This window comes from Tupaia chinensis, unplaced genomic scaffold (assembly GCF_000334495.1).
Source record: "Tupaia chinensis unplaced genomic scaffold, TupChi_1.0 Scaffold000383_1, whole genome shotgun sequence".
Taxonomy (NCBI): Eukaryota; Metazoa; Chordata; class Mammalia; order Scandentia; family Tupaiidae; genus Tupaia; species Tupaia belangeri.
The window spans coordinates 1915745-1928353 of record NW_006159885.1 but is presented as its reverse complement, the minus strand read 5'-3'; the positions used below and the strand labels follow the sequence as shown (position 1 = coordinate 1928353).

The following is a 12609-nucleotide window of genomic DNA, read 5'->3' as shown; positions in this document are numbered from 1 at the left end:
GGGCCGCTGCACGGGCCGGCGCAGGGCGGCACCAACCCCTTCCTCTGAGCGCGCGCCCGCCCCTGCGCACGCGCCCCGCGCTCCGCCTCCTGGACCGGGCGGGGCAGTGGTGTGCGTTGAGCACTGATCAGGCCTGGACCAAGCTCCTGAGCTAGAGGCTGACTGCGTCCGGCTGGTGGGCCGATACCGCGCCTCTGCAATAAAGACTGGAACCCACGTCCTCAGCTCTCACCAAGTGGACTCTTTGCGGGGCATGGAGTCCGAGTCTGGACACAGGCCGAATCTCCGGCTGCGAGGAAACCACTCCCGCACTGTCCCTTTCAGCCGGTCTCAGCCCCTCACCTCCGTGCTCTGCCGGACTGGCACCTTGGCTTCCAGTGCTCCAGGCTCTCTTGCATTCGGTGATTTCATTCATTTATCACACTGCGAGGGGCGGGGGTCCATTCGTTCCCATTTACTGCGCACTCCTGTGCTGAAGCACTTTAAGCAGATCATTTCGTTTAGTCCGTGCAACAAGCACCGGAGGTGGATAACATTGTTATTCTCATCCAGGACCCGCTAAGGAATTTGTGGGGCCCAGTGCAAAATGAAAATGCGGGATCCTTGTCCAAACTTGGACAAAGCACTTCAATCCAGGGACAGCACAGCATTAAACTGGGTGCAAGGCCCTCCGAGGTGCTGTTACACCAGCTGGCACCGCTTCCGTTTTATGGGTGAGGAAATTGAGCCTCAGAGAGGTCGAGTGGCAGGCTGGAAGTCACAGCGCGGGCTGGAATTCAGAGGCAGACAGTCTGGCTCCACAGCCCCAGCTCCCAGGCTGGGCCCCAGATTTAATTCCACAAATATTGACTGACTACTAGGGATAAAGCTCTGGACTCGGGTTGCCTGGGAGGCTCCCAGGAATTGCTAAAGCCCACAACATTCTGGGGCTCAAAGCACAGCAGGGCAACCAGCTGGGGGGCTGCTGACCTAGCCACAGCACAGGCCGGGTACAGAAGCCCCATCCTTTGTTGTCATTTCCTTAAATCCCCTCCCACCTCACTAGGACTGGGTAGAAACTTCATCTTGGCCTTGCAGGGGTTTTCTGACCCCTCCTGGGGAAGGTACGGGAACCCAAGGATGAGGCAGGGCCTGGTACTTCACCTTGGGGGGCTACCAGAGTCATCCTCACTTCCTTTCCACTAATGTCCCCTATCACCAGACCATCAGGCACTAATGTGTCCTAGTGCTCAGTCTGGTCCTGCAGGTGGCCTGCTGTCAGCTCCCAGCCTCCTCTGGGGCGCTCAGGGCAAGTGGCCTTCTTAGGCCAGAAATATCAAAGTTGGGGGGCACAATGGACAGAGGCCTTCTGTCCTGAGGCGAGGTGGAGGACAGAGCCCCATCGTGGCTGTTACAGACAGGATGGATGGAAGCAACTACTTAGGAGTCAGAATGACGGTTCGAAACTCCACTCCGGGGTTTGAATTTAAATCGTAATGATAACCGCTCAATAATAAGTGGTTATGCTCTCTGACCTTGAGTAAATGACTTGACCTCTCCCTGGCTCTGTGCCTCTGTTTCCTTGCTTGTCAAATGGGATCAAGGGTTCCTGGCTTCTGGGGATGCCCCCAGGCCAGGACCCATTCAGCCAAGCCACCCCCCCCTTTAGAGACTGACCCCTCCATGGCCCTCATTCCTGGTTTGTCAAGCAGCCCCCAGAGTCCAGCCTCCATCTGTCTTCTGCTGCACTCAAACTCGGATTATTCCCGCCTTGTGGGTCCTTGAACGCCCCCTCTGCGCCTCTATCGCCTGGGCCCTATTATACACTGGCTCACCCCTGAAGACTCCCACAGGGAGCTGCTCTGTCTCCCGGGGTTACTTCTGGACCATCTTCCTCCGTAGAAGACCTTCTTCCCTGGAGGCTGCTGCCACTGGGCTGTCCCACCTGGGTCTCCACTCCACCTCATTCTTGGGATGCTTCCGTCTTGCCTCAGCCTTCACCTAGATCTTAGCTCAGTTCCGGTGACTCCATTATCCAAAGGATGACCTCACCCCCTGACCTCTTTCACCTGCCCTCGCCCACGGTCACACTCTAGGGCCCGTCATCACCTCAGATCCTGCCACATTCAAGGCAGGCTTCCTCTCATCTGAACCTCATTCCTTCAAGCTGGAGCTTCCTCTGAAGCACCCCAGCCCTCAGCCTGCCAACTCCCCCGTTGTCCACCACCCACGTCATCGGGAACGCAAAGTATCAGCGATCTTTTCTTGGGAGAGCTTCCATCCCTTTCTCTCAACTGAAACCTTCCCTTTGAAATGGACGCTAATATTGCTCCCTCCATCGTGAAAGGATCTTCCCACCTTCCCCCTCACATTTCTCCACGTCCCTTCCCCTCCCTCCTCCACCCCCTCCAGTCGGCTTCTGTTCTCAGCTGACTTCACCAGATGATTCCAGTGAGCCCACCGAAGGCCTTCACGTTGCTGGTGCCAATGGCTTTTATCCATCCCATCCCAGTCGGCTTCTCAGGAGTGTGACAGTATAGACACTCTGTCCTCCCTGCCATCATCAGTCCCTTTGTGTCCAGGATTCTACCCTCCCCTGGCTTTCTCTCTGCACCCTGGCTCTTCCCTGCCTGTGTGTTTTGCAGGTGCACTCAGGCTTGGGCCTGAGCACTCCTCTCTGCTCTTGCTGCACTATCTCCCTGGATGGACCCGCCCATGCCCACATGGTCTCCACACCAGAGACCCAGACCCCTGGTTCCTCCCTCCTGACAGCCTCTCTGTGCCCTGAGCCTTGTCATGGCCATCTCCATGTGCTCAGTTCAAAGGCACCTCAAACCAACTGCTTTGAAAATGACCTGTGGGCCCCCCCAAACCCCCCCTCCATGCCCACCCCTCAGGAAATGCCCCCCTTTTGCTAGTCACCCTTGACACCTCCCCCATCCTCAACACCAGTCCAGTCCACCCTCTCCTCTGTCTCCACCCCCACCACCTGGCAGGCCTCGCCATCTCTCCTGGTGCTGTCATGGCCTCCTGACTGCTCCTGCTTCCTCTCTCCCCTTTTCCAGTTCATTCTCCATTGGGCAGATGGCAGGATCGTTCCAAAATGCAGATCCAGCCAGGTCACTCTCCCAGCTAAGCCTTTCAATAACTTCCTTCTGCTCTCATCCCCTTCTTACACTGGCCCCATGGCCTGGTGGTGAAGGCAGATAGATCCCACATGGCCAACCAAGGTTTGAATCCCAGCCCCAGCAGCTTGAAAAACATGCTGGGCAGGGACCTGCAGGTGGCATGGTGATTAAGGCAATGGACACTCCCACATGGCCTATCACGGTTCAAGTCCTGGACCTGGTGGCTTGCTTTCTCACTTTCTCTCCTTTCTTTCTCTCTCTCTCTGTCTCTCTCTGATCAAATTAAAATAAATGAATAAAGTTATAAAAAAAAAAGAAAGAAAAATATGCTGGCATGAGTAGGTGTGCCCCAAATCCCAAATGGATGGAGAAATGAAGGAATTGTGGCATGATCATGTGTGTGTGTGTGTGTGGGGGGGCTTTCTCCTTTCTCTGTATCTCTGGTGAGACCATATGCCCTCTAGCAAAAAAAAAAAAAAAAAATCCCCTTCTCACACTTCACAGATCTCTCCAAACGTGGCCCCTGACCTCCTCCCAACCTCCTAATCTCATTCATTTCCCGTCTTCCTCTGCTTTGCCAGGCCCTCAGCCCTGAGTCACTGACATGCCACAGGGCCTCCTTCCCCAGCGTGCCTGGGCCTCTCCTCTCTCTGTGGCTACCACACAAATACGACGTCCTCAGGGAAGCCTTCTCCCTGCCCTCCTCCGAGACCAGAGCCCTTGTCATGTCACACTCATTCACGGCACTTCTCACGGTGAGCAGCCGTATACTTATCTGTGTGTCTGCTGGATTAGCTTCTGCCTCTCTCAAAAGACTGTGAGCAACACGAGGGCAGGGGCCTTGTCTCTCTTCCCATCCCCATACACCCAGTGCTTTGGGGTGGCAGGCAGCAGGCGCTGAATAAATATTGACTGAATGTAGCACATGAGGCAAGTGTGCGAATGGCCTGGTAGGACATCAAATTGGCTCCGTGACACAGTGGTAATGTGAGGGTCAAGAGAAGCTGGACTCCCCTGGTGACAGTATTTGAAGCCCTGGTCCAGCCAACCTAAAACACGCTGGGCCCACATGCCCTGGCGGGCTGGAGGAGTGGAGGAAAAGGGTCATGACAAGACAAAACCCTGGGGAGAATGCTCATCTCTTTCCATCCCATGTGCATACACATGCTCTATTGGGAATAAAGAAAAATGTGTTTTAAATTGGCTCATCATTATTATTCAGGAAAGGCTTCCTGGAGTAGGTGGGATTTGAGCAGGACCTTGAGGTGGGGAGTCTGAGCAAAGGCAATATTTGCTAGCTGGGTGGACCCGGACAAGGCATGTTTTCCGCTTGGTCCTCACTTCTCGTTTGTAAAGTGGGAACGATTTTGGACAAAATGAGCTGAGGTTCTGACATCCTGCAGTGCTCTGTATTCCCTTCAGGAGGCTTATCTTCCCGCAGGCGAGGATTTAATTAAGCCAAGCTGAACCCAACTGTAGGCGCAGACACGGTCCTTCTAAGAGCGAGCTGTCATATCTGCAATTCCTAGATCTGCCACCTGGAGGCGCTCGGAGACCAGACACGAGACCCTGCGTCTCGGCGAAGACCCGCCCGCGGCTCTGTCTGTGCCCGGACCCGCCTCTCGCAGCCTCCCGCTCTCCCTTCTGGTCGGTGGTGGTCGGGTCTGCGGCAGGGACAGGCCATGCTGGGCGCGCGGGCCTGGCTGGGCCGCGTTCTGCTGCTGCCCCACGCCTGCAGGTACTGGCGGGCGAGCTGGCCGCTGGGGCCCGCCCTACACCCGCTGAGCCCCGTTGCCTTGTGCTGGTCCAGGGTGCTTGGTGTTGTTCTGGACCACCCCTGCATGCCTGTTCCTCCCCCGACCCCCGCTTCTGATCTGCGTCGGTGACCTGACCCTGGCAGGAAAGCCTTTCTCCCCTCTGGCCACAGGACTAGCTCCCAAGGGCCGGTCCTGCCACTGCCTCGCAGGAAGCCTCCCTTGAACCCCTATGCGGGCCAAGGACCCTTGTCCAGCAGCACGTTGCATTCTGTCACAGCCCTTGATTGCTGCAGGGGTCTGTCCTTCAGGTCTGCCCCACAAAGAGTCCTGAGATTGGGCTTTCTGATTCCCTGGGTGTCCTGGGCTTTATGCGGGATCTGGCCCTACAAAAGTGCTTGGTAGGAAGATGTCATGGAGGGAGCCCCGTGTCTATTGTCCTCTGCTTGCCCCTCACCTGGGCTAGTCCCAGACCCAGCTCTTCTCGCCCTGTCTGGCCACCAGCAATGGGCAACCTTTCTGCTCAGGTCATGCTCCAGGCATGCCAGAGACGCCCCCAGTGCAACCCCCTAGGAGGGGCCCAGATAGGGGGAGAGAATGGAACCTGAAGGACCATTCCACCCATTGTGACCTGCCCTGACCTCACAGCCATCCTGCCCACCACCGGGTCCGAGAGGCTGGGGGAGACTAACCTGGCAGGGAGCCCCCAATGAGCCACCTCTCTTCACCCCCCCAAAAACATAAGGGGGAGCACAAAGGCCACGGTCTCCCCCGTGGTTCAGAAAGGTGGGTTGAGCTGGGAGCAAGGGTTCCACAAGGGGTGTCCAGGGCTGGGGGAACTGGGTGGGGCTGGGAGGGGGCCTGGAGGCTCTTCACCTGTTTGACCCACCTGCCCACGCCAGGGGGAGCTCCTCCCGGGACAAGGACCGAAGTGCGACGGTCAGTAGTTCAGTGTCCATGCCTGCCGGAGGGAAGGGGAGCCGCCCCAGCGGCCCCCAGTCTGCGCCCCAGAGGGTGCCCAACCGCCTGATCAGTGAGAAGTCGCCGTACCTCCTGCAGCATGCCTACAACCCTGTGGACTGGTGAGTACCTCTCGCGGGGCCCGTCCACTCTCCCCGGGCTGCCGAGTGATACCCCACCCTGCTGGGCCTAGGTACCCCTGGGGACAGGAAGCCTTCGACAAGGCCAGGAAGGAAAACAAGCCTATTTTCCTTTCAGGTAATGCACCCACCTTCTCTGGAATGGGACAAGGGGTGGCAGTGGCTTGGGGGAGTTCCTCTGGGCCTGGAGGGCTCCCAGGAAAGTAGAGGCCAGGGCTCCCCAGCCGGGCCCCCCTCTAACCCATCAATGGCTCCATGGCCGTCCCAGTGGGGTGTGCCACCTGCCACTGGTGCCACATGATGGAGGAGGAGTCCTTCCAGAACGAGGAGATCGGCCGCCTGCTCAGTGAGGAGTTTGTCAGCGTGAAGGTGGACCGTGAGGAGCGGCCAGACGTGGACAAAGTGTACATGACGTTCGTGCAGGTGAGGGTCCTCCCGTGGAGGCTGTGCTGCCCGGGCTGACGCGGCCCCCTCACCTGGCCCTCTCTCACCAGGCCACCAGCAGCGGTGGGGGCTGGCCCATGAATGTGTGGTTGACCCCCGACCTCCAGCCCTTTGTGGGGGGCACCTACTTCCCCCCTGAGGACGGCTTGACCCGAGTAGGTTTCCGCACAGTGTTGCTGAGGATACGGGATCAGGTGGGTGTGTATTGGGGGCTGGGGGGCCAGGGACGCAGGGACGGGGCCCCCATGCTGACCTCCAGGTGTGCCCCACCTCCCACAGTGGAAGCAGAACAAGAACACCCTGCTAGAAAACAGCGAGCGCGTCACCACAGCCCTGCTGGCGCGGTCGGAGATCAGCATGGGTGACCGCCAGCTGCCGCCCTCTGCGGCCACCATGAACAGCCGCTGCTTCCAGCAGTTGGACGAGGGCTATGATGAGGAGTATGGCGGCTTTGCTGAGGCCCCCAAGTTCCCCACGCCTGGTCAGTGCCCCCACATCCACCTTGCCACGGATCTGGCCTTCCCGGTCCTGTCCTGGTCAATGATCTTTGACCTCTGGCTTGGTCCTTAGCCCTCCTGACTGGCCGGTGACCTCCTTACCCCAGTCTGTCAGTAGCTATCTAGTGAGGACCCATCTTTTAGTCTTAGCAGTGACCTTCTCGCCCCACCCTAGATATTGACCTCTGACCCCTGACCTGGTCAGTGACCCAGTGACCGTGGCCTGGCTAACTATAATACTTCCTAGGCTCTGGTCAGGTCAGTGACTATCTGGTGCCCTGTGGGCTGATGGTACTCTGACCTCTGGCTTTGGTAATGTCCTTGTGTTGGCCTCCTGATTCCCACTTGTCCCGAGGTTGCCTGTGGAGGGAACTCCTGACTCCAGCCTGGCCAGAAGCCCCTCACCACCCAGACCCACCCCCTCTGAGCCTCATGCTCTCGGTGTCCACAGTGATCCTGAGCTTCCTGTTCTCCTACTGGCTCGGCCATCGGCTCACCCAGGATGGCTCTCGGGCCCAGCAGATGGCCTTACACACCCTGAAAATGATGGCCAATGGGGGCATCCGGGACCATGTGGGCCAGGTGAGGGGGCGGGGCCACCCTGGAGAGGCGGTGGGAGGCAGTGGAGGGGAGCAACTGGGATCGGCCTCCAACCCCATGTCCCTCCTGGCACAGGGCCTTTTTTTTCTTTTTCTTTTTCTTTTTTTTTGAGAGGTTTTCACTATAGGGTGCGTGTGCTCACCAGAAAGAGAGAGACAGAAAGCAAGAAATCACCCCCCAGGGGAGATGGCCATGCTGCAATCCCTTCTCCTCCATTTTCCTCTTGGGATCTTGGGCACGCACGCACACATGCCTGGTGTGAGTTTAAGCCATTGGGTCCGGGACTCAAACTGCTGTCGACTACATGGGAATCCAGAGACATAGCATTACACTAACTGCTGGTCCCTGGCACAGGGCTTTCACCGCTACTCCACTGACCGCCAGTGGCACGTCCCCCACTTTGAGAAGATGCTCTATGACCAGGCCCAGCTCGCAGTGGCCTATTCACAGGCCTTCCAGGTGACCCCTGACCCGAACCCAGAATAAAGCACCTAACCCAGGCTGCTCCTCCCAAGGCCTTCCTGGTGGCTCCACCCTAATTCCCTCCCATGTACCTGTTGTCCAGGCAGGCTTCACCCCCCCACCCTTCCCCCACCTCTCCCCTTCGTGCCTAGGCCGCCCCAGTGACCTCCATTTACAGCCTCCTCTCCGCTCCTCAGATCTCTGGCGATGAATTCTACCCTGATGTTGCCAAAGGCATCCTGCACAGCCTGGCCAGAAGCCCCTCACCACCCAGACCCACCCCCTCTGAGCCTCATGCTCTCGGTGTCCACAGTGATCCTGAGCTTCCTGTTCTCCTACTGGCTCGGCCATCGGCTCACCCAGGATGGCTCTCGGGCCCAGCAGATGGCCTTACACACCCTGAAAATGATGGCCAATGGGGGCATCCGGGACCATGTGGGCCAGGTGAGGGGGCGGGGCCACCCTGGAGAGGCGGTGGGAGGCAGTGGAGGGGAGCAACTGGGATCGGCCTCCAACCCCATGTCCCTCCTGGCACAGGGCCTTTTTTTTCTTTTTCTTTTTCTTTTTTTTTGAGAGGTTTTCACTATAGGGTGCGTGTGCTCACCAGAAAGAGAGAGACAGAAAGCAAGAAATCACCCCCCAGGGGAGATGGCCATGCTGCAATCCCTTCTCCTCCATTTTCCTCTTGGGATCTTGGGCACGCACGCACACATGCCTGGTGTGAGTTTAAGCCATTGGGTCCGGGACTCAAACTGCTGTCGACTACATGGGAATCCAGAGACATAGCATTACACTAACTGCTGGTCCCTGGCACAGGGCTTTCACCGCTACTCCACTGACCGCCAGTGGCACGTCCCCCACTTTGAGAAGATGCTCTATGACCAGGCCCAGCTCGCAGTGGCCTATTCACAGGCCTTCCAGGTGACCCCTGACCCGAACCCAGAATAAAGCACCTAACCCAGGCTGCTCCTCCCAAGGCCTTCCTGGTGGCTCCACCCTAATTCCCTCCCATGTACCTGTTGTCCAGGCAGGCTTCACCCCCCCACCCTTCCCCCACCTCTCCCCTTCGTGCCTAGGCCGCCCCAGTGACCTCCATTTACAGCCTCCTCTCCGCTCCTCAGATCTCTGGCGATGAATTCTACTCTGATGTTGCCAAAGGCATCCTGCAGTACGTGAGTCGGAGCCTGAGCCACCGGGTGTGTGTCCACTGAGGCAGGCTGCTGGTGAGGGGGTCCGGGCTGGCGCTATCTCCCAGGCTGGGCCAGCTAACTCTCCCCTCCCCACAGTCTGGAGGCTTCTACAGTGCAGAGGACGCAGACTCGCCCCCAGAACGAGGCTTGCGGCCCAAAGAGGGTGCCTTCTATGTGTGGACGGTCAAGGAGGTTCTGCAGCAACTCCCCGAGCCTGTACTGGGCGCCACGGAGCCGCTGACCTCGGGCCAGCTGCTCATGAAGCACTATGGGCTCACGGAGCCTGGCAACATTAGTCCCAATCAGGTGAGGATGTGGGGGCATGGAGGGGCCCCGAGGTTCCACGGGAAAGGGGAGATATGTGCATCCCCCATGCAGGCTGTTCTCTTCAGGACCCCAAGGGGGAGCTGCAGGGCCAGAACGTGCTGACCGTCCGGTATTCCCTGGAGCTGACCGCAGCCCGCTTTGGCCTGGATGTGGACGCTGTCCGGACCTTGCTGAACACAGGGCTGGAGAAGCTCTTCCAGGCCCGGAAGCATCGGCCAAAGCCACACCTGGACAGCAAGATGCTGGCCGCCTGGAATGGTGGGCAGGGGTCTGAGGCCTATCCCGTCTAGACTTACCCTTCGCACTGCCCCTCTGTGCTAAAAGCTCAGCCTTCCCATTTGAGGTGTATCATCCTCGATGCACAGGTGGACAAACTGAGGCTTAGTTTAAGTCACCTGCCCGAGGTCACACGAGGTCACAGCCAACCCTGCCTGGCCCTAGAGCCCGAGCTCTTGCTGGTATTCCCCACCACTCCAGAGAGGGGCAGAGTGGGGTGCTGGGTGGGCACACTTGGAAGGCCCTGGCTGACTCCTCACCACTATGGGCCTCTGCTCTCTCCAGGCCTGATGGTATCTGGCTACGCCGTGACGGGGGCTGTCCTAGGTGTAGACAGGCTGATCACTTATGCCACCAATGGCGCCAAGTTCCTGAAGCGGCACATGTTTGACGTGGCCAGTGGCCGCCTGATGCGGACCTGCTACGCTGGTTCTGGAGGGACTGTGGAGCACAGGTGAGGGGCTGGGCAGGCCTGGGGGTGCTGGTCTCCCTCGTTCCCAGCCCATCTGTGCCCCACTTCTCCCCTCCGGATGGATGCCAGTCCTGGCCCTGCCATGTCCTTGCTGGGAGCCTTCCCCTCCGTGGGAAATAGGCTAATGGTGGGTTCTGAGGGTTAAATGAAAGAATGCGTGCCATGGGCCACCTCTGCGAAAGCCCCTCTCTCCAGGGCCTGGCTCAGCCCTTCTCCAATGCCTGTCTCTCCAGCAACCCGCCCTGCTGGGGCTTCCTAGAGGACTATGCCTTCGTGGTGCGGGGCCTGCTGGACCTGTACGAGGCCTCACAGGAGAGCGCGTGGCTTGAGTGGGCTCTGCGGCTGCAGGACACGCAGGACAAGCTCTTCTGGGACTCCCAGGGTGGCGGCTACTTCTGCAGTGAGGCCGAGCTGGGGGCTGGCCTGCCTCTGCGTCTGAAGGACGGTCAGTGGTGGTGCAGGGCTGGCCTGGGGGACTGGACACACCGGGCTTGGCTCTCCTGATGGAAACCCACTGCGGTGTGGTGAAGAGCCTCCATTGGCCTTCTCTGCGTCTTCATGGTGGGACTCTGGGCTGGTTCCATAGTATTTCTGAGCCTGTTTCTTCATACACAAAATGGAGCTAACATCAGTACTGCTTTGCAGGGAGATGGAAAGATGAATTTAGCTGTTCTGAAAACTGCAGGGCTAGCAGTAAACGTTCAGAGAGAAAGGAGTAGGGTGGGTGGGAACTCTTCTTCATCTCACCGCCCTGGTGGCCCTGAACACAGTCCTGGGGCAGGGTCCTGAGACCCAGTGGCCCTCCGTTATCCCCAACCCATGGTCCCCCTGTGCCCCACAGACCAGGACGGTGCAGAGCCCAGTGCCAATTCTGTGTCGGCCCACAACCTGCTTCGGCTGCACGGCTTCACGGGCCACAAGGACTGGATGGACAAGTGTGTGTGCCTGCTGACGGCCTTCTCTGAGCGCATGCGTCGTGTCCCCGTGGCTCTGCCCGAGATGGTCCGTGCCCTCTCAGCCCACCAGCAGACCCTCAAGCAGGTGGGGAGTGAGAACACTTGATCGGGGTCTGGGATAGGAGGGGTGCTGGGGCTGCAGTGGGGGAGAGGTGCACGGGGTGGGGTTCCTGGGGCTATCCCAGAGTTCAAGTCTGTGTGTGTGTGTGTGTGCATGTGCACCTGCACGTGTGTGTGACGGGGGTCTCCGCTCTGCACAGTGGAGGGATCTGTGAGAGTGAGTCTGAAGGAGCCTGTAAGTGCCCATCTCTGGGGCTGTCAGAGTTTGGGGGCAGGAGGAGGCAGGGGTTAAATGGGGGACCCTGTTGCCAGTGAAGTGTTTTCTCTGTTGGGCTCTGTGTCTTGTTGTACAGACATCCCTCATGTCCACAGGGGATCAATTCCAGGACCCCCTATGCATACCAAAATCTGGGATGCTTGAATCCATTAGATGAAATGATATAACCTATGTGCATCCTCTTGTATGCTTTAAGTCATCGCTAGGCTGCTTGTAATGAGTCCAGTATACACGCTATGCAGGTAGTTGTTACACTGTCTTGTCGAAGGAGTAGTGACAAGAGAAAAGTCTGGACGTGGTCAGTACAGGTGCGCCCAGTGTTCATGGCTGGTTAATCCCGCAGAGGTGGAGCTGGCGGATGCAGAGAGTCAGCTGTCAGTCTCTATCCCTGTGTGTGATTGCCGTGTGTATGCATCTGGGTGCGTTTGTGTCTGTGTGTCTTTGCCTCTCTGGTTGCATGCTGGCGTGCGGCTTTGTGTTTGCCTGCTTGCGTATGTGTGCCCTGTCTATATGTTTATCTGCTTACATTTGCACGTTGTCCTCTGTGTCTGCCGGGATGTGTGCGTATGTTTAGTATTGGTATGTGGGGTGCTGCCTCTCTGTGGGCATCTGCTGTGTGTATATGTGACTACTCTGTGTCTCCCTGTGGCTGGGTCTGTCTGTGCTGTGTGTCTTCCAGGGTATCTAGTCTTCTGGGTGTGTGTCTCCCTGTGTTTGCATTGCCAGTTTGGGTATTCTCATGTGTGTGTGTGCATCTGTGTTCCCACGGCTAAGCATTCAATTTGATATGGCCTCCTGGCAGCTGAGGTGAGTCCCCACTCTTTTTCGGGGCTATAGAGGGGTGGAAGGAGGGTGTGGAAGTGGGTGGCTCTGGCGTCCAGCCCCTCCCTCACTGACACCACAGTAATTTTCTATTCTGGCCAGATCGTGATCTGCGGAGACCCCCAGGCCAAGGACACCAAGGCTCTGTTGCAGTGTGTCCACTCCATCTACGTCCCTAACAAGGTGCCTGTCCTGTGAGCCCGGTCCCACCTTTGACCTCCCTGTGCCACCCCCCCTCCCTCCTCAGCTCCCTAACATCTCTTTC

The 12609-nt window shown here is 58.2% G+C and overlaps 2 protein-coding genes across 3 annotated transcripts in view; both read left to right on the top strand.

Moving 5' to 3' along the window:
* EPN3 (epsin 3) overlaps nt 1–405 on the top strand; it is a 9044-nt gene extending 8639 nt beyond the window's left edge. The window contains exon 11 of the mRNA XM_006153621.2: nt 325–405. Coding sequence (XP_006153683.1) covers nt 325–405 — 81 coding nt within the window. The remainder of the gene's footprint in view (nt 1–324) is intronic.
* A 3890-nt stretch (nt 406–4295) lies between these two features.
* The window catches only part of SPATA20 (spermatogenesis associated 20), an 8780-nt gene continuing 466 nt past the window's right edge, over nt 4296–12609 (top strand). Inside the window, exons 1-15 of one of the 2 annotated variants that reach the window (XM_006153619.2) lie at nt 4296–4866; nt 5764–5943; nt 6015–6079; nt 6230–6384; nt 6456–6599; nt 6685–6886; nt 7354–7484; nt 7857–7961; nt 9086–9160; nt 9251–9460; nt 9547–9739; nt 10043–10211; nt 10463–10674; nt 11071–11270; nt 12447–12527. In XM_006153619.2, coding sequence (XP_006153681.1) covers nt 4790–4866; nt 5764–5943; nt 6015–6079; nt 6230–6384; nt 6456–6599; nt 6685–6886; nt 7354–7484; nt 7857–7961; nt 9086–9160; nt 9251–9460; nt 9547–9739; nt 10043–10211; nt 10463–10674; nt 11071–11270; nt 12447–12527 — 2199 coding nt within the window. In that variant the 5' untranslated portion in view covers nt 4296–4789. Of the gene's footprint in view, nt 4867–5508; nt 5648–5763; nt 5944–6014; nt 6080–6229; nt 6385–6455; nt 6600–6684; nt 6887–7353; nt 7485–7856; nt 7962–9085; nt 9161–9250; nt 9461–9546; nt 9740–10042; nt 10212–10462; nt 10675–11070; nt 11271–12446; nt 12528–12609 lie in introns of those variants that run through there. The other variant, XM_006153618.1, reaches the window with a different exon arrangement.